Below are 24278 nucleotides of genomic sequence, written 5' to 3' on the forward strand. Positions count from 1 at the left end.
GCTACTGCTAACTCCAGGATTGTCCCCAAGGGGGGAATTTTCAGCCGACAAGGTTGCAAACCGTCCTCTCTCTTGTTGCAAAAGCACAGAGAAGCCTCGTTGGCAGTACCCAAGGAGCAACTGTCTTCCAGAAAGCATGTTTGGGAAATAGGAGGAAACTAAAACTTTGGTCCCTGTGCAGAACTTCTGTGTCACTGGTTTCAGTGGAGGCCTGCCATCTGGGTCACTGCCTGGCCCCAGCTAACAGCTGTTTTGCCAACACACGGATAGATGAGTTCGCTGAATATCTGGCAGTGGACTGCCACATTCAGCACTTATTCACGTACATCTGCAGGCTTTTTGTTCCAGCCAGCATCACCAAAGCACTGCGGGTACTCCTAGTACAGGGGAGAGCAGATAGCAAATGCAAGAATCCTTCATGGTGGGATTCATGTATGCACATGTAGAGTAGGTTCTTGCTTCTGAGTTTGTTGCTCAGACTCCCTTTGTTGTCAATGATGATCCCTCAGTTTGGTGATCTGAGCACTTATTTTGTTCTGCCGCCTGTGAACGGAGCCTGTGGTGACTAGGTCCTCCATAGGCCTCTTCACTTTTGGGCACTTTTCCCTATCTGAAGTTAGGGAAGATCAGTCCCGTTCCCTACGTCCTCACTAGATTACCCAGGAACTGTGGAGGCATTCACGAGCTTTGTACAAGCAGAATTCCCATGAGGTGGGACAGATGGATAGTGAGTTACTGATTAGATGATGAGTTTAGTGGGAGTCCACCAAGAAACTCTGCTTCCAAAACGATGTTGAAACCAAGACCTTTAAGACCTAACTCTGGGTTCTTTCCACTGGACTGTTCTTACTTTAGGTATCACTCGAGTTTTTTAGTCCTCTTGGGTCTATGAAAAACAACACTGTTTTGTATTTTTTTTCCTTGTTTTATTGCCAAAACAAAATTCTGCAGAAGAATACTTCTCGGACATAACAAAAAAATTTTGCTCAACACTAAGTAGAAACTTTTATGTTTAGCTGTGAGATTTCTTACATCACTACTATTACTATTACTACTAATTATATCCAGAAAGAGTGAGATGCAGTCTGCTAAGTTCAACCATTTAAAATGTACGTGCCCAGTCTACGTTAATACTCCAGGCTTCTTGTGTGATCAACAGATGCAGAGGAGCTTCACCAAAGGGTGGTTCATCTCTTCCCTGCCCAGGCAATAGCACTGATCAGCCTCTGGAAATGTCTTGCTTTTACCACTGACTCCTTGGGAGGTTGATTAGTTCAGGCTAACAGATAACTGTGACATGGCTGAAGTCAGGTCAGACAAAAATTGCCCTAGATGGAGTTAATTTTACTCTTGAAAACTCTTTTTATTTTTTCATTTTCATTTTTTTGGCTGCAACTACAAAACATGTGAAAAAATTCTTTCATTTCTAAATATATCAGAGTCTACTGGGAGGAAGTTGACTGCCTGACTCTTTTTATGGGTTTCATTGCAAGTAAGAGGATGCTTGGCAGGGAGGAATAGAAAAGAGTATCAGCATGTGAAATACATTCAGTAATGAAAGTTATTTCAGTGGAACATGACAGTAAGTGCTAAAGCTCACCAGGACCAGTTCTTTGCCTTTTCACATTGACTGTGTTTTGCATTTACAGAAGGGGCCACAGCGAGCGAGTACAAAGCACTGATGACTGAGCTGAAAATCCTGATCCACATCGGCCATCATCTTAATATTGTGAATTTGCTGGGAGCTTGCACGAAAAATGGAGGTAAAAATTGTGTGCTGCACTGAAAATGGTTTGAGTGACCTGCCAGTAGCAGCCAATTGGCTGTGCTGCTTTCCATCCAGAGGTCCAGTTATTAACTTGAAATATTGGAGCTCATCCTGTGCTCAGTGAGAAAAGAGGAAGAGAGAAAGATCTCTAGTTACTTGATGAAGTGATTAAACCTTTTCCCTACTTAAACTCCCTTTGGGTGTTAACAGGAGAAGTGCAAATGTAGGACCATGCTGAATAAGGAGCCACTTGTTGTCTTTTATCTCACCCACTCCAGTGCTAAGTCTCAGGTTAAACATGATCTGGACAGACTAGGAGCAAAGGATATCAGCTGTTTGCCCCGAGTGATGAGTCATGAGGGAACAATTGTAAAGTCCTTCATGATACTCCCCTAGGAAAATCAAAGAGCCAGTGAGAGTGGTCATTTGTTTCAGATACGTCACCTATTTTAGTTCAGTGACGGTGTGTGGGCTGCTGGACTCCAGTCTGAACTCAGACTGACCGAAGAGGAAACAAAGGGTCCCTCAGGACCCAGGGTCATGACACGGCACTCAAGATTAGGCCCATCCCTACTTTTCAGAAACAGTGCTGTTTTTGCCAGCATGTTCAGTGTCCTTCAAACAGCTTTCTACCTCTTTAGAACATGGGATATCTATAGGTATGAAGGACTGTTCATCTTCTCAGAACTAAAACTCTCACGTATTACTTCAAGATGCTTAAAATGCACTTTCTTTTTTTCCCAGGGCCCCTGATGGTGATTGTTGAATATTGCAAGTACGGGAATTTATCAAACTATCTGAAAAGCAAGAGGAATTTTTTCAGCCCCACCAAGGTGAGGTGCCTCAGGTAGGGTTTATCACACCCAGCATGGCAGGGATGCAGATGTCAGCCTCTGCACTGGTCTCCTTAGCCTCTCTGATACCGAAGGAGAGAAACTGCTTTTGGGTGCAGCTCACCTGACCTGCTTTAAATGTTTGATGTGGGATGTAACGCATCAAGAAAGGGTTCATTTCTGCCCCCTGCCTGTGCAAGGAGCCGGTTGTGACTAATGTGGACAGAGCCATCTTCAGTGGGAGGAAGTGAATCCTATCCAAAGTGTCCCCATATGCTCTTGACCCTCTGCTGACAAACCCATTCCTGCTGAGCTTGGGGTCACTTAGGAGGCTCGTGTCAGTGAAGCTGAAGGAAGTGGTTTTGCCCACTGATTTCAGCACTGCTGGGAACACAAACAAGATAATGCCATTTAGAGCCAATGTTCCAAGACATCCTAATGTTCAGAGATTTGCCAATAATCTTCTTATTGTGTGAGGAGCAGGGCTACCCAGAGGAAAAGAGATTAAAGTCTTGTCCTCACATCTCACAGCCCTCTGAATCAAATCAGCTGCCTGTTTCTTATTACAAACCTGAACCTAAATGTGCCAACTACGTTCCTGATTGTACATCCAGCCAAATCCCTCAGAGGATTAAAAGATCTGAGGTGGCATTTAGGAACCTGACTCCAGAGCTGCAGTGCTCAAAATCCTTTTTCATCCTTGCCAAAAGCTCAGAGGCATCTCATTTCTTTTCACAAAGGTCCTGTGAATGCCGAGGTAGAGCATGCTGAGGAGAAGCTCCCTCCAAAGGGCTTTGGCTGAGCCTCTGTTCCAAAGGGGGATGGAGCATGGCAGGGGAGAGACATGGCCATGGAGGAGCCTGGCCATGCAGATAGAGTGCTCTCCAAATCACAAAGAAGGCATTTTTCAAGCAGCGTTGTATGTGTCCCATTAAACTGCCACTGGCTGTGGCATGAAAGCATTGAATGAAAGAAACGGAGAACAGCCAGTCACTTCCTTCAGCAGCTGTATTTCAAGTACTTTTGCTTCTTGTTGGAAACCTGGGCTTGCAGCCCTGTGCCAAACACTGCTCAGGGCCATAGAGGCAAGTGCCTTCTGCAGCCTCGGAGCAGAAGCCAACACTAGTTTGGTAGGGCTGGGACATCTGCACTGTGAGCACTTCTCAACTCAACCCACCAAGTTCCCTGTTTCCCAGTGGAAAAGAAAGGTCCTTTCAGATGCCCTCAGGTTGAGAAGAGCCACAGTCCGGGACATGCATCCATACATGAGCTGTGCAAAGCCCCACCACATGGCAGTGGGTCCCTACCCCAAGGGGAGGTGGGACCACACGTGCCATGGGCGAGCATCTTTTCCTGGTGGAAACAAGAAGTCTGACTGGTTTCTCTCCCACCCCTCTGATGTTGTACGTCTTCTCTGCTTTTTTGAAGGACCCCTCTCTGCAAGGAGAGCTGATGAAAGATAAAAAGGATATGGAGCCAGTGGAAGGCAAGAAACAAAGGCTGGCCAGTGTTACCAGCAGCGAGAGCTTCGCAAGCTCTGGGTTTCAGGAAGATAAAAGTCTGAGTGATGTGGAGGAGGACGAGGAGGGTAGGTATTAATTCCTTCCTGTCCCTAAATGGTCTGTGATATTTTTACAACATACTGTGCATCCCTGAAATTTTTTTCCTCATTTATCACCCTAATAAACATCCGTGGGAGACACTCACAGGGTCATGTCCAGAGGGTACAAGATTTAAAAAAAGATTATTTCCAGGGTTACTAAATCTGACAGGAAAATGTGTGATTGTTTCTTCTGACTGCTCCTTATCTTTGGGGAAAACACAGCAGTGTCCAGAGTGGGGGGTATAAAGCAAGCACTATTTTTGTTTCCAGTGACAGTGGGCTGACCTTCAAATACTACTCTACGAAGACTGAACTTATGAGAGCAATTGTATCAGTAAGAGAGAGGGAAAATAACTGCCTCATGAGTGATCTTTGTAACTAACTGTTTTCTACCTGTGCAGATGCTGCTGAGCTCTACAAGCTGCCCCTCACTATGGAGGACCTGATTTCATACAGCTTCCAAGTGGCCAGGGGGATGGAGTTCCTCTCCTCCAGAAAGGTGAGCTTTGCCCCGGGGACTTTTCCCTGCAGAAGGATGGGATGTAGAGGTGAAATCATGTCTGCGTTTCAGAGACACCTTCCTTGGGAGAGGTCCCAAAGGAAGAGCCGTTTTCCTCTCAGTATTATAAATATAACAATGTGTTTATCCAAGTCTCCATAGTCCATAAACACAGGATCATGGCAGAAGGCGGTGGGTCAAGCTCATTCATTCAGAGATGATCTTTTGGGTGTGAATTTTTTTTTCCTCAATTTCAACGCACATCATGTAGGAGCCCCAGACAAATCTTCATTTTCCTTGGAAACATCAAGTGGCTTAAAAATATATGGTTTTCTGGACTTGGGAAATTTGTTTTTTTTTAGAAGAACTGTCACTGTTTGCAGCAATTTCATGTAAATAGTTTACTTCCCTAAAGAAATGTTAAATTGATCTCTCAAATAATAATAATTTTAAAAAGGATATGGGAGACAGTCAGGAAATTTGTGGGCAGGATTAAGGAAATGCAGCTTGATTGTGAAACTGTTTTATTATAGTGCATTCATCGTGACCTGGCAGCCAGAAACATCCTTTTATCTGAGAACAATGTAGTGAAGATCTGTGATTTTGGCCTCGCAAGAGATATTTACAAGAATCCTGATTATGTGAGAAAAGGAGATGTAAGTCAAGATGCTGTTCATTTACCCAAATGTTTATAACATCATTTCAAACTGTCCTCCTGAACGTTTTGAAGATGTCCACATTTCCTGAACTTAAAAGAGCTTGAATGCTATCACAGTTTTTATGTGAATGTGATGTGTCGTATGCAAGAAAGCGGGTCTATCCTCAAGCATAATGCTCCGACATTGCAACTAGTTAACAGCTCTTGTTTGATAATACTTCAGACATTTTCTGATGTTTGCCTCCTGGCTAGCTCTTCAATGTGACCCCCATACTCAGTAACTTTCCTTCAAGGAAACCAGTCCCTGCAAAACAAGGCTCTGCTCCTGGACGTCTCACCCACCTGCCAGCTGTACCCTCATTTGCAAGTAGCTTTCAAGTCTGACAGCACGATGTATTAGCTGTGAAACTATTCTCTGTGGCTTGAGGAATGCTCAGAAGGCACTAATGTGCTGTGCTGAGGGGGTTTCATGGGTTGCTGGGGCAGTACCTGAAAACTCCCCCAAGAACATCTCCGACACCAACACAAAGAGATTTGTCTATGGCCACAGGGTTCCCTCCCCTATCTCTAGGATGCCTGTAAGGAAATCCCACAGGTTCCTGTTTGAATAGCAGTTATTTGCTAATTTATTAATCTATTATTAAATTCTTTCAGTCTCTGAAAATAATAGTCAGGTTTGTCCACTTCGTTCCAGGCTCGACTTCCTCTGAAGTGGATGGCTCCAGAATCCATCTTTGATAAAATCTACAACACCAAAAGCGATGTGTGGTCCTATGGGGTGTTGCTGTGGGAGATATTTTCCTTGGGTACGTTACGCCTACTCCTGGGATTGGGAGGGGGCCAAGAAGAGGTATGCTGCCAGAGCCACACTGTGTGTCACCTCAGCCATGGACCACAATGAGCTTTTGCTGGGTCTTTAATAAGGAAAAGCCTAAATCAGACAAAGGTGGGGAGCGGGCAGAGAGAATAGTGCATATCATGCTTCTGAGAAATGGAAATTTTTGTGCCTGTAAGGGCAGCAGTAAGCAAGGGAACAAGAGGTAATGGCCTTAAGTTGCACTTGGGTTCAGGTTCAGGTTGGGTATTAGGAAGGATTTCTTCTCAGAAAAAGTGGTGAGGCATTGGAGCAGGCTGCCCAGGAGGCGGTGTTCCACCAGCCCTGGAGGTGTGGGTGTGGCACTGAGGGACATGGTTAGTGGGCATGGATTGGCAGTTGGAGTAGATGATCTTATCTGTCTTTTCCAACCTTAAGGATTCTATGATTCTAAGAGAGCTGACTTGCCAGGCTGAAAGCCATCATGGCTAGCATGGCTATCAGAGTACTTCTCTTTCTGCCATGTCCAAAACCCAGGTTTCCCTCATTTTTCTCTAAAAGTATGAGACCTGCACATAGTGGACTGGGTCAAACATAGTGTCATGAAGATGCTGAAGGGCCTGGAGAACCTCTCTTGTGAGGAGAGACTGAGAGCTGGGACTGATGAGAAGGCTCTGGGGAATCTCCTCAGTGCCCAAAAATTCTTGAAGGGAACCCGCTGCCAGCCTGAAGCCCCAGCCCTGCTCAGCTGCCTCCCCAGGAGCACACATCCATGCACATGCTGCAGGATGAACTGGAGCGTGCAATCTGACATTAACACCCAAGGAGGCTTTCTTCTTCATTCTCTTTTCTTTTCCATATTGAAACCAGAGGATACAAAATGCTTGCTGCAAGGGAATAACAGGACCTTCATAACAGAAGAATCTTAACTGGGTTTAAAACAGAGACTGACAAATGAGGAGAACAGCAGAGGAAATAATACGATACAATTAGCAGGACAAACAATCATTTATTACTTTAAACACATGTTGCTGCTTTGCCTGCCAACTTGTGTGATTTTATGGACAGCCACACAATACCTGCTGCGTTTTCCTAAAAGCCCCAGCTCCTGGAACCCAGCGACTGGCCCTCAGAAAGGGCTTCTTCTTTCATTTCCCCTTTTCCTGATGCTGTCTTATCTCCATGAAAGGAAAAAATAAAATACCATCATCAGCAGCAGGCTGTGCCTTAAAACCACAGAAACTAGAGAAGCAATGTAAATGTGCCTCCATCTGACTTTAAACCACAATTTTAGTAAAAAATTGGTGGCTTTTTTTTTTAGTAAAAAAAGGTGGCTTTGAGCATTTGGGGTTTGTTAACTAACTAGAATTTGGGGTGATCCAAACCACAGAGAGACCAGACTTATCTTTTCCTAAGAGATTCCTTTCAAGTCAAATTCATGTTTATTTTCTTCCATTCGGGTCAGGTGAACACCACCAATAGTCCCGGGTTTGATCCTGCTCCCCTGCAAGGAGCAGGGCTTGGAGCATCATCGTCAGTGCTTCCTCACCACTGCTCTCCATGCCCTGAGAACTGCAGGCAGATGCTGCACACCCAAGTGCTTGGGTGCCCTTGCAGGGATGGGGACTGCTTCTTGCATGTCATATGCCAGAAGAGCTGAGTCCTCGTGTGCAGAGGCAATTCCCCACCTAGCTCAGGGATAGATAGATGGATGGATGGATGGATGGATATGGATGGATGGATGGTTGGATGGATGGATGGATGAAAGTCTGAATGGATGTGGATGGTTGGATGGATAGATGGATGTGGATGGATGGATGGATATGGATGGATGAAAGGATGAAAGGATGAATGGATGTGGATGGTTGGATGGTTGGATAAATGAATGCAATCATGGATGATTCTCTTCTCCCACTGTTGCCCCCAGGCGCCTCTCCATACCCTGGAGTCCAAATAGACGAGGACTTCTGCAGCAAACTAAAGGAAGGCACAAGGATGCGGGCCCCAGAGCAAGCCACTGAGGAGATGTAAGATGCCTTTCTCTACTTGCCCTGCATCTCTCCACCCTCCGGGGCTGCTTTGCACCATGAATAATATATAAACTTCTGCAAAAAACAGCCCATAAAAACATATAGAAAAATAACGGCCTCATATCTTCTTGTTGCCCTAGCCACCTTCTTGGCCCTCCCATGGGGCAGAGTGGTTGACCAGCACTATGACCCTGGCAGGGCCACACATGGTGGGATGTGTGCCCAAGGCCAGGGGTCTACAGCACACCATGCCAAGGCAGGGTCAGTGCCCTGGTGTCCATCCTCCTGTGCAGCCAGGACAGCACGCAGCCTCGGCTCGCCATGGCAGAAGGAAGGTCACCCATTCCCATCCAGGTTTAGCATTTACTGACGTGCGCACAGATAAGTGCAGGAGGAATGTGACATTAGGAACATTTTCTGAACTTCGGAAGCAGCAGTGGAGGCTTCCTTGCAAACACGCCGCTGGTGAGGGCCCACCCTTTCCTGGAGCCACTGTCTAGTGGCAGAGGAAGGTGACGGGGACCGTAGCCTCCCAGCCTTGCTGAGCCTCCCCCAGGTCCTGCCTCCAGCTGCTGCTGCTGCACAGCCTTCCTAGAGGCTGGGGACCAACTGAGGCCCCAGGTCTGCAGCCCCCCAGCAGGGAGTGCCATGCCCTCATCTGCTCCCATGGGGGTAAATTGCAGCACTTCAAACACGCACCTCATGGGGTAAATCACTTAGGAGCACAAGTATCCAGGGTATTTTACCCCTGCAGGCACATCCTCAGTGCCTTTTTGGGTGCTGCATCATGACTCAAAATAGCAACACTTGCCAAAAAGTAGTTCTGGGAGCAGCAAAAGGATGCAAGCCAGCCACATCTATCTGGAAGCACTACCCATTGGCTAATTTTATTATCCCAGTGACAGTGCTCTTCCACATATTTTATTGCAGGAAGGAAAGCTTGGCTCAGCCAATACTAGGAAGTGACACATTCATATAAGTCATCTAAGGATGCTTTAACTTAAACATTGCCAGTTAATAGGCGTTTTATACAAGGGTTTAATGCTTAATTAGGGATAGAAAAAAAGAAAGTATGACTACTGGGCTAAATTGTTCAGTTGATGCGGTCTTCCTGGTGTCCTGTGGGAAGAAAACCATCGTCTCCTTTTTGGAAAGCTTGCTCTTTTAGTAATAGGCACTGGTAAGTGATGAACAGTGCATTCATAAAATCACACGGGCTCAGAAGTTAACTCTATTGACATAAAGCCATTGGAGCCTGTGCTGCCTTGCATCAAAAGGAGCCCTAACCCTCCACATGCTCCTTTTGCCCTCACAGCTACCAAATCATGCTGGACTGCTGGCGGAGCAACCCCAATGAGCGGCCACGGTTCTCGGAGCTGGTGAAGCGGCTGGGCGACCTGCTGCAGGCCAGTGTGCAACAGGTACGTGGGAGCCCACGGGATGCCACACAACCTGTATCCACAGGGGTAACGCTGTCCTTTCCTGCCCCCTTTTAGGAAGGCAAGGACTACATCCCCCTCGACACCATCTTTACAACCGAAAGTGGGTTTCCCCCTGCAACTGATCCTTTGTGCAATGAGAAGTTTCCTGTTACAAGCCCAAACTGCAGAAGCACAGAAGGAGTCAGGTGAGATACGCAGGATTAAGAGTGTGTTTTGGTTGGTTTGTTGGGTGTTGCAGCTTGCTGCACAGCATGGTTAAGCCTTGAGTGGGAGAAATCCCCTGGACACAGCTTGAGCTTCCAGCAGCTCTGCCATCTGGGCAGCACTGGGGTCTCCTTTTGCAAACCACTGTGGCGGCTGCTAAGCAAACTGAGAAGGAAATACTGAAAAGAAAAAACAGCACTTCCTGCTCAGGCACTTCACACTCTCACCCAAAGTTGTTCTTTTTTTGTTCAACAGATACGTAAATACTTTCAAAATAAAGCCACCCCAGCGCATAAAGACATTTGAAGAGCTTCCCATCAAGGAAACACTTGTATTTAATGTAAGTGACTCTTGGCAAAATGATAAGCAACCGATTTCTTTTTATTTGCATGGCAGATTCATACAAAAACAATCAAGGAGTTTTACTGCTTTGCAAGCTCTACTGACAGGAGGTGCAGAATCAGCTCTGTTTGCAGCAAGCACTCCCTGCCTGATCTGGACTGGCTGGTGCCAGCAGCCCTGCCTGGGTCCCACCGGTATGGGACTGCTGCTTAAAATCCTTTGGATTTGTGTTTTCATTTGAATATTAGTGCAAAAGTGAGACCTGGGGGTCATGTTTCCTCTATAGATCACTGGAATGAACAAGTCCTGGTATCAGGCTGACAAGCTGGGGCCATGTCTATTGACAGGACATTTGCACTGTGCTACTGGGGTGAGTGGGTAGTTTTAGTAATCCAGACAAGATACACGTGTTTTGTGGTAGGAGGTGGAAAAGGCATGAGGTGCTCTCATGGCTGACCTGATGGCTGGCCAGACCCTCACCTTGCTTATAGGCACCTTTCCTTTATCACTCTGTATCTGCATTAATGGTTGTGTATGTGTTCACTGCACCCTATAACATGGATGGTTTGGAAAAGAAGCAAGAAAACCTACAGAATAGGAATCGAGCCTGGCAGTTTTTTACAGCTAACATCTAATAGGTTTCTGTTTTCTTCCAGGACTACCAAGCAGACAGCGGGATGGTGCTGGCCTCAGAAGAACTGAAACGCTTCACGTGGACAGGCAGCAAGCAGAAGTGGACACTCTTTGGGTCTGTATTTTACACTCCCTTCTGCTTTACGTTAGGGGTCAGAGGAGGACTCGAGGTCCTTGTGCTGAATCAGGCCTACCAAAAGCAGCTGTGGCATGTCCAGGCCCTCCCAATGCTCCTTGCTAAAGTGTCCTCAGAACCAGAGGAAGACTGAGGTGGGAAGGGAGGTCACCTTGCCCAACCTCAGCCTAAGCAGTTGAGTCAGGAGTCACTCAGCTCCCACACCCTGCCCTCCTCAAAGGAACAAATAGCCCTCAGCCCCTTCCATGTCCATCGCCCTTAGGACTGGTTAGCACTCTGTCCATCAGCTCCGTGCCAGGCTGAGCAGGCATGTGCCATGGAGGCAGCGGCTGCAGGAAACCAGCCCTTGGTGAGGGGGAGGAGGAACACACCGCTGAGGAGGATTTGCGGTCATTCCTGCATGTCCCCAAGGGCACTCAAGCCGAGGCAATGCTCCCATTGCTGGTCACTGCCCTCATTTTACATGAGTCAGCTAAGCACGGTCCATTTAACACCCATGGGCTCAGGATGCTAAAGAGGCAACTTTACAATAGATGGATGTGAGGGCCTCATTTCTCTTCCTGCCTTTAAGCACTATAATATATTGGCCACCTTCCTCCACCTAATTCCTGACAGCTGCCCAAGCAGGGAGTGAGGGCTGTGCTAAGCACTGCATTGCACCAGCACCAACTCTGAAAGTGGGAGACGCTTATTTCTTGATGCCAGCAGCATCTGCAGCTGGCTCCAGCTCGCTGCTCACAGCCAGCCCGAGCCTACCCTGGGCCCACCCAGGCTGGCAGCAGGGCAAGGCTGAGGGAGGCCCAGGCCCGCCCTGGCAGGAGGTCAAGGCCGGCCTGGTCATGCTGGGCCGGTCACCGTCTCTGTGCCGGACAGCCTGGTATTGTCTCGGCAAACAATTGCAGCCAGCTGAAATGTGCTGCCAAGGAGGGGAGGTTGTGCTTTGAGAAAAGCTCCAGTGACTGAGAGGGCAGTGCTTAAACACAGATACAAAGGTGTGGGAGCACGCAGGCAGGCCTGCTCGTGCAGCCAAAACAAGCAGCACCTTGCAGGCTGCTCAGTCACACAGCCAATGCTGTGGCCTCCCCAGATGAAATGCACACAATGCCTCTTTCTCTGGGTGGCACAGACAGGATGGAGCGTGCCCAACCTTTGCTCTGGAATGGCTTTAAGGAGCCTGCTCAGCTGCAAAAGGAAAAAATGCTTGGGACGGAAAAAAAATGGCACTCAGCCGTGCTTGCTAGAATGTAAATCCTCAGGGAACAGAGCAGTTGGCTGGGAAAGCACAAGGTCATCTGGCTGCAAGCTAAACAAGCACTGCTGCAGTGTTACAGCTGAAAGCATTCACGTATGCTAACAGTGACCCCTTGGTGTGCACACATTCCTGAAAGTGGCAGCTTTCTAGCTAAGCATCCTTTATTTAGGCGAAGCTGGAGCAATACATAAATACCTGTAAACACTGAACACTGGAGGAGATAGAGCTTGTAGAGGTCTCACACATGTAGGCTGATCTAACCCAATAGTCCTACCTCTACCCTTGCACCTCAAGCATCCTGCTCTGTGCTCCTGCCCTCTTTGTTCTGCCTGCTTTGCCTTGCAGTGAGCTGGTTGAGGTTGCTGGATTATCGGAAGGATGACCCTGAAATAGACTCGACAAGCAGAAGCAGCTCACAGCCAGGGCAGCTGGTGCCAGCACTGGGATGAGGAAGGGGTCAGCCGCATTAGGAACAGCTCAGACCACATTCACTGCAATGCCTGGCCAAAATCAGAGCACTCCTCATCTCTTTCCATCCACCTCAATGCTGAAGTTTAGAATGCAAACACAGACAAACATATTCACAGGAGCGGCGATGTCCTCGTTCACTCCGTCCCAGTACAGGACACGAGCATCTCCCCAAGCCCTGAAGAGTCTCTCAGGCCCAGGTTGTGGCGGGGAGCACAACTACTGACATGTCTGACATGTGTCTTGGACTTGCTATTGCCAATAAGGTGAAAACACGTGTTAATGTGAACAGCAGAAAAAGAGAAATCTTTCCAGCACCTCAAGTTATGAGATCCCAATAGGCAGGTCTGTGGGCAAAGACAGAGCAATACTGGGAGGTCCACTTCGCAAGCGGGCAGGATCCCAGCTGCACTCCTTTTCTAGTTTTTCAGTACTGGTGAAAAAGGCCAACCCATGAAAGCCAAAATTCTCACGGTGGAGCAAGCCCCCAAGTCAAAGCAAATTTCTAAGCCAGAAAAATGGCTGAGAACGCCATTTCTGAGCCAGAACAAGCATCTCAAAAGCCACAGCCAAACTCCTACCTCACTGAGATCCCGAATGCAGACTGTCAGGGAAAAAGCAGCCATTCCCTCCAACAAACAATCCTAATTACAAATCAAGTAGACATTTTCTAATTTACATTCCCACAGTGGAAATAGTTCACAGCAAAAGAAGCCTTTGCTGGCTATAAGCTCTGTTTCAGTACAAAGCCAGACCACAGATGCCCAACTGCAGGAGCCCAGGCACACCAGTGCACTCAAGGTAAAACAAACAGATGCAACTCTACTGGTACAAAGGTTTGTCAGCTTCAGTAGAAGCTGAGTGAAGTGCTGAAGCTTCCTTTATTTTAGCTCCACAACATAATATTGCTTCAGGCCTTTTAGTCAGCCTTGAGATATGAGGTATTGTTTATTAAAGCATAAATCTTTCTGAATAAGCTAGGGCTACAGCAACAAAACATTATGATCCGTGGCTGCAAGAAAAATCAGGTTCTCAGGATGCAAAGCCTGGTAAAGAATAAGAGGATCAAAGTATGGTGGTTTTAAGGCTCATAAGGTAGCATGCACGCTGCACTTCTGCCAGTTCACTGCTCCCTAAGACTCAGCAATTACAATGTGACTCACGGAAGCATCTCTTTGTAAAACCATTTTTAAAAGTCCACTGAGGCTGTGACTAACGTTGTCACATAGCTATGGAATTTGTCCCAAGGCAATCACTTGTCCATCTGCCAGCAGATGCAATGTAAAAACATGGGATGCATCTGCAATGCTCATCATGAAGACTCCTCACGAACTCCATTCACCTACCAACAAATTTGGAGAGGTCTGCTTGCGAGGACCCTCCAAGCTTCCTACTGTAGATAGAGACCTCACTCTCTACAAAACACACAGGCTTGTGAGTTAAAGATCCAAGAAAGCACAAAATCTAAGGGAAGGCGGTACTTCTCCACTCCTAATGGGGAAGGGCCCTGTGCTGCTAGCACTGTACTTCTATTGAGCATCTAACAGCGCAAATTACAAGTAAAATCCTGGGCTCTCAAAATCTCAACAGATGTTCTGTCTTCTATGGAATTCAAGACTAGGACTGCCAAGGTTCTTGACCTTCCAAAAGGAGAGGGCCAAAGTGCCCGTGAACTTATAAACACGAGGGAGAGAGAATCTAATTTTAGGTATTGTTGTCCAACATAGGTTTAACTTGGGATTTCACATTTAATCAGTGATGGAAAGTGTCCTGTTGTGTCTACAGATAAAGCTTCAGCATCTAAGTTCAATAGCACGAAACTTTTCCCTGCGTTAACTTTGTTCACTATTTGAAAGAGCCCTTTTAAGCTTGGAACTCTCAGAATCAGGGTGAGAAAGTGCTGTAAGGCAAACAGCATCTCAAGCAGTGGCTCATCTGAGAGGACATTAAACCCCCTCTTCTAAAGGGCAATGTATAAAAGGCAGCCTACAGGATAACCAGTTCTTTGTGGGACAAGAATGCTTTCATTAAAACCAGCAGCTTGTATTTGCTGCTAAGAGCAGGCTGAGATAGGAGACACCCAGATCTTTTGCCCTTCCTTAAAAGCATTGGTTGCTTGTCTTAAAAACTCCTCATTGCAATAGGCTCCGGATGCATCTATGCTGGCAGCTTTCTGCTTTTATCACACAGCTTGAGACCTTTCACTACTTCACTCCTCCCACTCAACCACCCTCAGTTCTCTTCTAAAGGATGGAGACCCTCCCAGGACCCACAGTTCAGCAGCCAGACACTGCACACTACTTTGCCCCGCAATGAAGTTTCGCTCCTCAGCAACATCCACAAATGAACAACAGAGCTTAGGCCCAATGCTCAGGTATTTCTGTGTATGCACCAAGATTAATACATACAATGAGCACAGTCACTTTAATAAAGATGTTTGCTCACAGCATCGCTGCTCAGAAGGGGACTCAAGGGGGACACAGAATGGCCCTTTCAGTCCTCTCCTCTGCTGTCCCATTAAGGAATCCCATCTGCATCAATGCTGTTTCCATCATCTGAGAACAAACAAAGCTGCTTCTTGTGATGTGCCTTTGCTCAAGTCATTAAAACAAATGTCTGTACGTGTTAAATGTGCTAACAATGATGCTGCTCTATTTCAGTGTGAAAGGTGCCAGCAGGAGCAAGGAGTCAGGACTTTCTGGGATAACAAAGCCAAGAAGCTTCTGCAGTTTCAGTTGTGACCAACTCAGCGACTCTAAGCGAAGATACACTTATGGAAACACAGTGCTGGAGAAAATGAAAGCGTGTCACCCTCCCCCTCCTGACTACAGCTCAGTAGTCCATTACTCTCAGCCATCCATTTAAGTGCTTCTGGGCCAAGATTTACATAGGTTGCTCTGAAAGTAATGCCTCCTATTTTTTTTTTTTTCATGGAAAGTACAACAGATACAATGAGAATGATAGCAGTATCTGGTACAGCAAATTCTCAGCTAGAAAATGCTATTTTTCAATACAGCCATCACCATCAGTCAATTCACATTGATGAGCTGATCGAGACACTCTCATTTTGCGGTGTGACAGCTGTGCAAGGACATCTGGATGATGCCTTGTCTTTCATGTCTCTGTCACTGCTGCTGAAATGCACCACCCACCACCTCACTGTGCTTATATCCACTGTTTGGTCTCCATAAATGTTCAGCATGTGTCCATGAATATCAGTGGATGACATTTTTTCTGCATGGCGGAACTCAGTGACACACCTTTGCTTTATACACACTTCAGATGCCATTTTGTCAGACTGCCCCTCTGCTGCCATCTGTCAGATGGCAACAACACATATCACAATATTGGTGGGAAGATTCAACCTCTACTGCCATACCAACATCTGCCTCTGATGTCATGGACCAGCGTGATAAAATAGGAGGCACTATTTTTACAGCAGTCCTCATACTATGCATTTTAAAAAAAGATGTCTCTAAAATAATGTCAGTTTAGAAATTTTTACCCAAGTAATTTTAATTATGCTGAAATTTAAGAGGATATCAGTGACTTTATCTAAATGATCTTTGTTTCTACAGACCACTATATACATGTACAAAACATAGCAAAATACTAATGCTTAGGCCTTGACCTTCCTAATGCTGAACAGCAACAGCTGTAATAATTTGCCCAGTGCTTCTGACAACCAGAATAGTCATCATTACAGACAAAACCAGTTCACGGTTTGGTCTTTTGGCAGCAGGAGGGCATGCAGTGCTGAACTAACCCAGCCTCCAGCTGGGAGACGCAAATGGGGTGAGCCCGTAGCATAAAGCATCTTGGAATTTGCACCCTACTGCTTGGGTCTATAGTGAGGCTATCTGTGTAGTGCTGAAAAATCTTCTCAGAGAAGAGGGAAAACAAGAAGCAGATCATACACTACAGTTTTCAGTGCAAATTCTACTTTGAGATCTTTGGGGGAAGGCTAATGCTCTGAATGAGACAGATTGGGATGAGGCCCCACACAGGTCTTACTGCTTTGAAGGACAAAAGAGGTAGGGAGTCCTGCAAGGCAAAAATTTCAAAACACAGTTTGTAAGGATATGAAAGACCTAAGATCAGAGCCAGTGCTACGATAACAGGGAATGCAGATCAACTCTGTTTGGTCAATCCTACTGGAACCAGGAAAATATTCCTGATGTTTTGCACTTTGTCAATATGCCAACATATACACACTGGAAACAAACAAGATACACTAAAGCCAAGCTCTGTCCATGAAATCTAGTGGGCTTTCTCACACTGCACTAAGTATATTTTATTTATGGGAATCTGTCTGAAAAGACGCTATGGCTACTGAGCTGCATATACTTTAAGCAAAGAATTAATTTCTATAGAGTGTCTAGAGAGTGTGATGGGATTATTTAGAAATAACATGGCAATCTGTTTGGAAAGTTAGGGCAGCTTTTTTTTTATGAAGGCAGTTGAATTTCTAGGTTAGTTTATAGCATATATATATGTACAGAAATACAAACGTACCATTGATTTGCAACAGAGTTTTGTATAGCATCTCAGAAAGGACGTGAATGTTCCCCGTTCGACATGTATAGGACACTACCCCCTTTCATCTCTGAATTCAGTATTAACAAGGATGTGGCCATTTAACATAATAGCACTGTAACATTAAAAATTTTACGTAGGATTCCAATCTCTTGAGTCAGTTTAGGAGCTGTGAACTTACCCCATTAACAGACTTAAAGGCAAATGACCTTTTGCATATTTACAAAGGAAAACAATCTCGTATATGCAAGTAAAAGAAATATGTACTACTACTGCTAAGCTGTGTATCAGTTCCAGTTCTTTCTTCCCAAAAGATCATCGGTTTTAAATGCAAGCTATTGCACTGTCTCTTTCGGGTTAAAAATAAAAATAAAAAATTCAGAGAACAATTTCTTAACTGCAGCAAAAAATTAATTATGGGATAATGCATCTCTGAAGTGCTTGCATAATGTAAATATATAAATATGCTTTTTGTGCATAAATATTTAAGAAAACAGAACTAGAAAGATTACTTTTATATGAATCTCCCAAGTTTCTGCGATGTGAATAACTCATATTTCATCTTGCATTTTCTGTCTTCTTATAGTGTATTCAATTGCTAAACCCATACAATAAAGTTTGCTTTTTGGAAGAATCTGCCAAATTAGTTAATCCAACATCAAAGATTATTGCAACAGATGATTCAGCACTGAGCAGCACTAACACACCAATTGTATCAGTCTTGTGAGCAAATAGGAATATGGAACAATTGCACAGAAGGCACACCTTGCACAACAAACTTGATACAGCGACGAACACCTGTACTCCTTCCCTGGGCGAGTGAAATCCACTGAACTCAGCATATTTAAGAAATGCTTACTGCTGTCTGGAGACAAAAACTCAACTCTGTCTCCAGGAAAGCCAAGGTTTCACTGTGGAGGAAGTAAAATCAGCCTACTGACAAATATCCCCTTAATGGTCCCCCTTCTGCTCACACAAAGCTAGGTGTCACCAACAAAGCCTGTTCTGAACTGGTGGTGTCACAAGCCAGCAGCTCAGGCCCAGTAGCTGTTCACTCTTGTTCAGAGAACCTCCAAATCCCCACCCAAGATGCACAATGCAGAGAAGCTGCCTCTACTTAGATGCTCTATCAAGGGCTCTCTGCCATGTATTACGATTCAACTGCATCTCCAAGCCATGCTGAAAGGAGGCTGAGATGAAATTTTCTGGAAACGCAGAACACAATGACGTTACCCTACTGCTGTAGGACGTTCTGCAGCTCCTGCTGCACATTACTGAGAAAAAATAGAGGACAAGAGCTCCCATCAAGCTTAGCACAGCTTTAGTTTTAAATCATAAAATGACTTGGGTTTGAAGATCACCTTGTTGGACCATGTAGTTCCACTCCTCCTGCCACAGATAGGGTTGCCAACCACTAAATCAGGCACTAGATCAGGCTGCCGAGGGCCCCATTCAGCCTGGCTTCAATAGCCTTCAGGGATGGGGCATCCACAGCTTTTCTGGGCAGCCCGTGCCAGCACCTCATCACTCTGTCAGTGAATAACTTCCCATGACGTCAAACTAAAAGAGGGGAGATTTAGATTAAAAACCATTCCCCTATGTCCTCTCACTATCTACTCCTGTAAAAAGTTGGCATCCTCCTCCTTATAAGCTCCCTTTAAGTACGGGAAGGCCACTATCATGCCCATGTTCATCTTGGCAGGGTTGCTCAATGAATTATTCTCCCAGGAACTCATCCCTCTGGATGTCATCCCTTCCTTCTGCCATATCAACTGCACCACTCCGCTTGGTGTAATCAGCAAATTTGCTGAGTCCACTCAATCCCATCATCTGTGTCACTGATAAACATGTTAAAGGGTACCAATCCCAAGATGGACCCCTGGGGGACACCACTCACTGGCCTCCACCTGGACCTAGAGCCACTGACAACAATCCTCTGGCTGAAATCATCCAATAAATTCCTTATCCCTAATCAGCCACAACAACCCTAGGCAACGCTACAGGCTTGGGGCAGAGTGGCTGGAAGACTGTGTAGAGAAAATGGACCTGGGGGTATTGGTCAACGCCCAGCTGAACATGAGCCAGCAGTATGCCCAGGTGGCCAAGAAGGCCAATGGCATCCTGCCTTATATCAGAAATAGTGTTGCCAGGAGGAGTAGGGAGGTAATTGTCCCTCTGTACTCAGCTCTAGTGAGGCCACACCTCAAGTACTGCGTCCAGTTTTGGGCCCCTCGCGGTAAGAAAGACATTGAGGCCCCGGAGCCTCAGTGTTCAAAGGAGGGCGACGAAGCTGGTGAGGGGTCTGGAGCACAGGCCTTATGAGGAGCAGCAGAGGGAGCTGGGATCATTCAGTCTGGAGAAGAGGAGGCTCAGGGGAGACCTCATCGCTCTCTATGACTACCTGAAGGGAGGTTGTAGTGAGCTGGGGGTCAGCCTCTTCTCTCTTGTAACTAGTGACAGGACGAGGGGGAATGGCCTCAAGTTGCGCCAGGAGAAATTTGGACTGGACAGAAGGAAATTCTTCTTTTCTGAAAGAGCAGTCAGGCACTGGAATGGGCTGCCCAGGGAGGTGGTTGAGTCACTGTCCCTGAAGGTGTTCAAGAAACAGAGATAGTATTGAGAGGCATGGTTTAGTGGTGTTATTGGTGGTAGGTGGATGGTTGGACTGGATGATCTTGTAGATCTTTCCCAATCTGGCTAACTTTGATTCTATCCACTGAGTAATCCACCCTTCAAACTCATCTCTCTCCAATTCAGAGATAAAGGTGTGGTGGGGGACCGTGTCAAAGACCATGCAGAAGTCCACACAGATGGCATCAGTTGCCTTCCCTTTGTCCATTGGTGCCATCACTTCATCGCAGAAGGCCACCAGATTGGTCAGAGATGACCTTCCCTTGGTGAAGCCATACCAGCTGTCTCAGATCACCTGCTCCTCCCTAACATGCCTTAACATCTCTTTCAGGAGCATCTGTTCCATGACCTTCCCAGGCACAGAGGCGAGGCTCACGGGCCTGTAGTTCCCCAGGTCTTCCTTTCTCTCCTTCTTAAAAATGCCAGTGATATTGCCCTTTTTCCAGTCACTGAGGACTTCGCCTGACAGCCACAACTTTTCAAATATAATGGAGAGAGGCTCAGCAACCAAGTCTCCATATAATAAAACTTCTAGAAACAATGCAATTTAATGGATAAAAACTCAAATTAATTGTCAGTACTAAGTATTGACTATTCCATATGTATTGCACAAAATTTCATGTTACATAAGTATAGTCAGGATTGGAATAAGATCTTCTACATCCATCCAAGAGTAAGTCATCTCACCATTGCGTGTTAACAATACAGAAAAATTCTGGGCAATGAAGCTGTCAATTACTTGACGTGCAAATTCTCAAGAGAAATTAGTATACTTTACTACTGAGTTGACTCGAGTTAAGGAAGTGCATATTAGTATGACTTGGGTAATCGGCATCTATGTGTTTTAGGATAACTGATGTACTCCAAGTGGCAAGCACTAAAAACTATTTGTGAATCACAGATGTTTAAACTTCGCACTGGAAACAAAACACAGAAGAAATACAACTGAACAGAATACAATTTCAGCATAAGAGTTGAAAAGCCCCATATCAAACTTCAATACTTCATGTTGTCAAAAAAAAAGGCCACATTATTTCTGGTATTCTTTATTAAAAATACTGCTGTACACATGAAGAATGAAAACAGGATTAAAGATGAGTAACACATATTGGGATCATGACATCAGAACTTAACATACTGGTGCTTTTTAGGGGAAGCAGTTGACACCTGAATTACTGAAACAAGGGCAAATCAAAAAAATATATAGGTACCCTCAACAAAATATTTACAATATAGTAAATACAGCAACAGAATTTAAAACCAGTACAAAAATTAAAATGACCAACATCACATGATTTCAAAGGTTGCCCTGTCTGTGCTTTTAGCTGTAAGAATAGGAAGGTTAGAATTAAATTTCCCATCCAGGAGGACACATCCTGGTGGCGCTTCTTTATAAATACAGACATACAATTCTTCCTATGAATGGACCAAACTACAACTGTAGGACAACCTTCTAAATGGAATTAAAGTGGGGTAGAAGGGCTCTCCCCCAAAAAACACCCAAGCTGAACTTCAGACTGTTTAAATCATTCCCAAATACAGACCAAATGAAATAAATAGAAAAAACAAAGCTCAACTTCTTTATTATTATTATTTTATGTATTACCTGACACCAAATATTTTCTGGCTGACATTATTTCTGTATGAAAACTTATTAGCTGTCTACCTTTTTGTTTTTAAACCAAGTCCTGAGGTTAATAGGGGCTGAAGCAAACTGACATTATGCAAATACACACAGGTTTGCAATTTAGACATGTCTTGCAGAGGGTGGTTTGCTGGTCTAAAAAGGATGAGAATTGAAGCCCTATTTTACCCCTGCCTTACACTTTCACAAAATATTGGTCCACAAATTAAATTTTCAAAGGTTCCCAAACCCCACAACTGAACAGATGATCCCCTTTCATTTTCAAAGAAAACAATACTGGAAAAAACCTCAGCCCGCTTATAAATTAAGCATTTCATATTTCTTCTAGAATACAAGTACTTCTTTTTTGTACAAAAGAATTACAATATGATTTGTCAAAAAACATATAAAAGACAGCTGCTCTTCCTCAAATACATGAGCTAATGATAAAAGACTGTTTTTCATGTTCACTTTTCAAAGTTCCTGTTCCTTTTACATTAAAAAGAACATTCTGGCAACTGTTATCGTTTGAATATTAAACATTATGTTCCTTTTAAAATTCATTTGATCAAATGCAACAATAATCGATCTTTAAACTCAACAACTGATGCTACCTCATGTGGATTCAACCACATTTTCTAAAATGTGTAAAGCATGTCCCTAGTCTTCAAAGCTTTCGATGTGACGAGAGTTGCTTTCCTTGATGCAAGTCTCAAGGCGGAGAATCATTTTAAAGCTTATAAAAGTGGACAGAGAAATATTAAAACCTTCTCTGAAATCTACAAATATTGAGAATTATTAAAATTGATGCCAGTAACATCAGTTGCAAGTGCTTAGAGTCTGTCCTGACCTTTTGAGTTTCCACATTTTCTCCATGGTGAGCACCCAGTGCTATTAAAACATTCAGTGCTGGGAAAGGATAGACACAGTCTTCACTACTGCTTTAAGAAAGAAAATTCCTACGTATTTGGCAGTCTTCAGTATCAAAGTGTAGGTGTTTAACTAGAAATCCCACGAATACCCAAGTTTGGAGACAACTGCATGTCCAAATATTAGAAAGGTAATTGAGGAGGAAAATTCCAGACTTTTGAGACTGAATTACTTCAGGAATATTCATGTATTGAGTATTATCAAAAGTAATATTACTTTGGGCTAAGCAGTGACTGCAAAGGCACAGCAGATCATTATCCCTCCAGATTCAGGCTGTAAAACTTGAAAAGCTCTTGATGCCAGACAACTGCTGTGTTTAGTTAATCTTCTTTTAACAGTGTCTTTGTATCTGTATCCAGTGTAGCGTACCATAATAAAGCTGTGGTTCAAAGAACAGAACTTTATACAAAAATTATACTGTAAATAACCTAAAGTAATACACTCCTGAAACTTCAGGCATTTTAACACAATTTCTTTTAAAAAATCTATTAAAAAAATTGCATAAATGTAAATGCTTCTGACTAGCAGGAAAACATACAAACATTTTTTAAAAGGCGATGGTTGCGTTTAGAGCAAATCTGATATGCTCCTTAAATTATAGATGTTTCCCATGATGCTATTTTCGTCACTTCGCTTAGACAAAGTTTAAATCAAATAACAGGGAACTTTCCTTTTTTTCTTTTGGTCAATTCAGTGATACTTCAAGTTGATCGATTTTAAAAAGTTTTGTCTTCTTTTTTTCTGAGCTAACAGTGGGTGGCATACAGAGCTTGCATACAACACACTTTTACAGAGGTTACGAACTAAATGGTAATTAATAGAACACAATTTCTATTAAATTATTTACCTGGTCCTTTATGCTATTCTGGGTGCAAATAATATCAAAAATGAATAAATTTTGCTTTATCCTCAGTGACAAAAATGTATCCCAGAAACGTCCTTGCAAAGAGTTTCCCTTAAGTATACAATGTGGCAAAACTTCAGAGATCAGAAAAGTCTTAAAAAAATTAAAATTAGTGCATATACAAGTGGAAAAAATAAAAGCAGGAACATCATGCACCTGATGTGTTCCTTAATCTAAAATAAATTCTTCACAGATAAAGCCTCCAATGGCAGCCTTAGCTCTAGGATAAGTGAAACATTCTTCCCTTCAAGTAACAGTGTACCTGACTGAAGTGCAAGCAGCTTTGCTCATCTCCTGTTTGTTTCCCAAATGTGAAATGAGATGACAACAACAATTCAGCTGTAGTGCAATTTACTATTGGTTAAGTTCCTCAGCAATGTCCTGCATGCTTTCAGCAAATACTACAACTGACCATTTGCGGCTGCAATCAGTTCTTGAAAAGTATTTTCAAAGCAGCGTTTTAAATCGCTGTAAGTTACCACAAGTACACTCTTCTCATCTCTGGAAATGAGGCTTATTTTTTCTGGCACACCAGCATCTAACTGTAACAAGAATGCAAAAGATAAAATAAAAGAAGCGTGAAATAAATGGCAAAACATTTCCCCAATAACAAAAGCAATCGATTTCTTGACAAGTACGTTATTCTAGTGCAACTCAGATCCTTCCTTTCTGTGTTGTTAACACACCTGAGCTCCACCAGAACAATGTGCTTGCCAAGAAATCAAGACATTTTGGTCTTAACATGATGGACATCCCACAACTGTGGACTAGGTTACCATTGCTTTCTTCCCTGTCCATAAAGCAAGTAATCCTACAATACTTCTTCCCCCTGTACAGAATATCTGGTATAATTTTCAGATAACTCCTGATGAACGGAACGTTTGACATAACATTTGCACATCATCCACTATGTTTGCACGTAAGATCCACATGCCTCCTAGCAGGGTAGGTGAGTTACTTCTTGCCCATTC

At 44.3% G+C, this 24278-nt stretch overlaps 2 protein-coding genes across 9 annotated transcripts in view; one reads left to right on the plus strand and one right to left on the minus strand.

The window, feature by feature from the left end:
• FLT1 (fms related tyrosine kinase 1) overlaps positions 1 to 17852 on the plus strand; it is a 103951-nt gene extending 86099 nt beyond the window's left edge. For both annotated transcript variants that reach the window (XM_021378571.1, XM_021378581.1), the window contains 12 exons: positions 1650 to 1763; positions 2513 to 2601; positions 4030 to 4189; positions 4606 to 4703; positions 5237 to 5359; positions 6056 to 6167; positions 8103 to 8202; positions 9521 to 9626; positions 9702 to 9832; positions 10107 to 10191; positions 10850 to 10941; positions 15343 to 17852. In XM_021378571.1, coding sequence (XP_021234246.1) covers positions 1650 to 1763; positions 2513 to 2601; positions 4030 to 4189; positions 4606 to 4703; positions 5237 to 5359; positions 6056 to 6167; positions 8103 to 8202; positions 9521 to 9626; positions 9702 to 9832; positions 10107 to 10191; positions 10850 to 10941; positions 15343 to 15547 — 1415 coding nt within the window. In that variant the 3' untranslated portion in view covers positions 15548 to 17852. The remainder of the gene's footprint in view (positions 1 to 1649; positions 1764 to 2512; positions 2602 to 4029; positions 4190 to 4605; positions 4704 to 5236; positions 5360 to 6055; positions 6168 to 8102; positions 8203 to 9520; positions 9627 to 9701; positions 9833 to 10106; positions 10192 to 10849; positions 10942 to 15342) is intronic.
• PAN3 (PAN3 poly(A) specific ribonuclease subunit) overlaps positions 20880 to 24278 on the minus strand; it is a 77098-nt gene continuing 73699 nt past the window's right edge. For 6 of the 7 annotated variants that reach the window (XM_021378712.1, XM_021378654.1, XM_021378675.1 and 3 more), the window contains one exon: positions 20880 to 23849. In XM_021378712.1, coding sequence (XP_021234387.1) covers positions 23709 to 23849 — 141 coding nt within the window. In that variant the 3' untranslated portion in view covers positions 20880 to 23708. The remainder of the gene's footprint in view (positions 23850 to 24278) is intronic. The other variant, XM_021378694.1, reaches the window with a different exon arrangement.

This window comes from Numida meleagris, chromosome 1 (assembly GCF_002078875.1).
Source record: "Numida meleagris isolate 19003 breed g44 Domestic line chromosome 1, NumMel1.0, whole genome shotgun sequence".
Taxonomy (NCBI): domain Eukaryota; kingdom Metazoa; phylum Chordata; class Aves; order Galliformes; family Numididae; genus Numida; species Numida meleagris.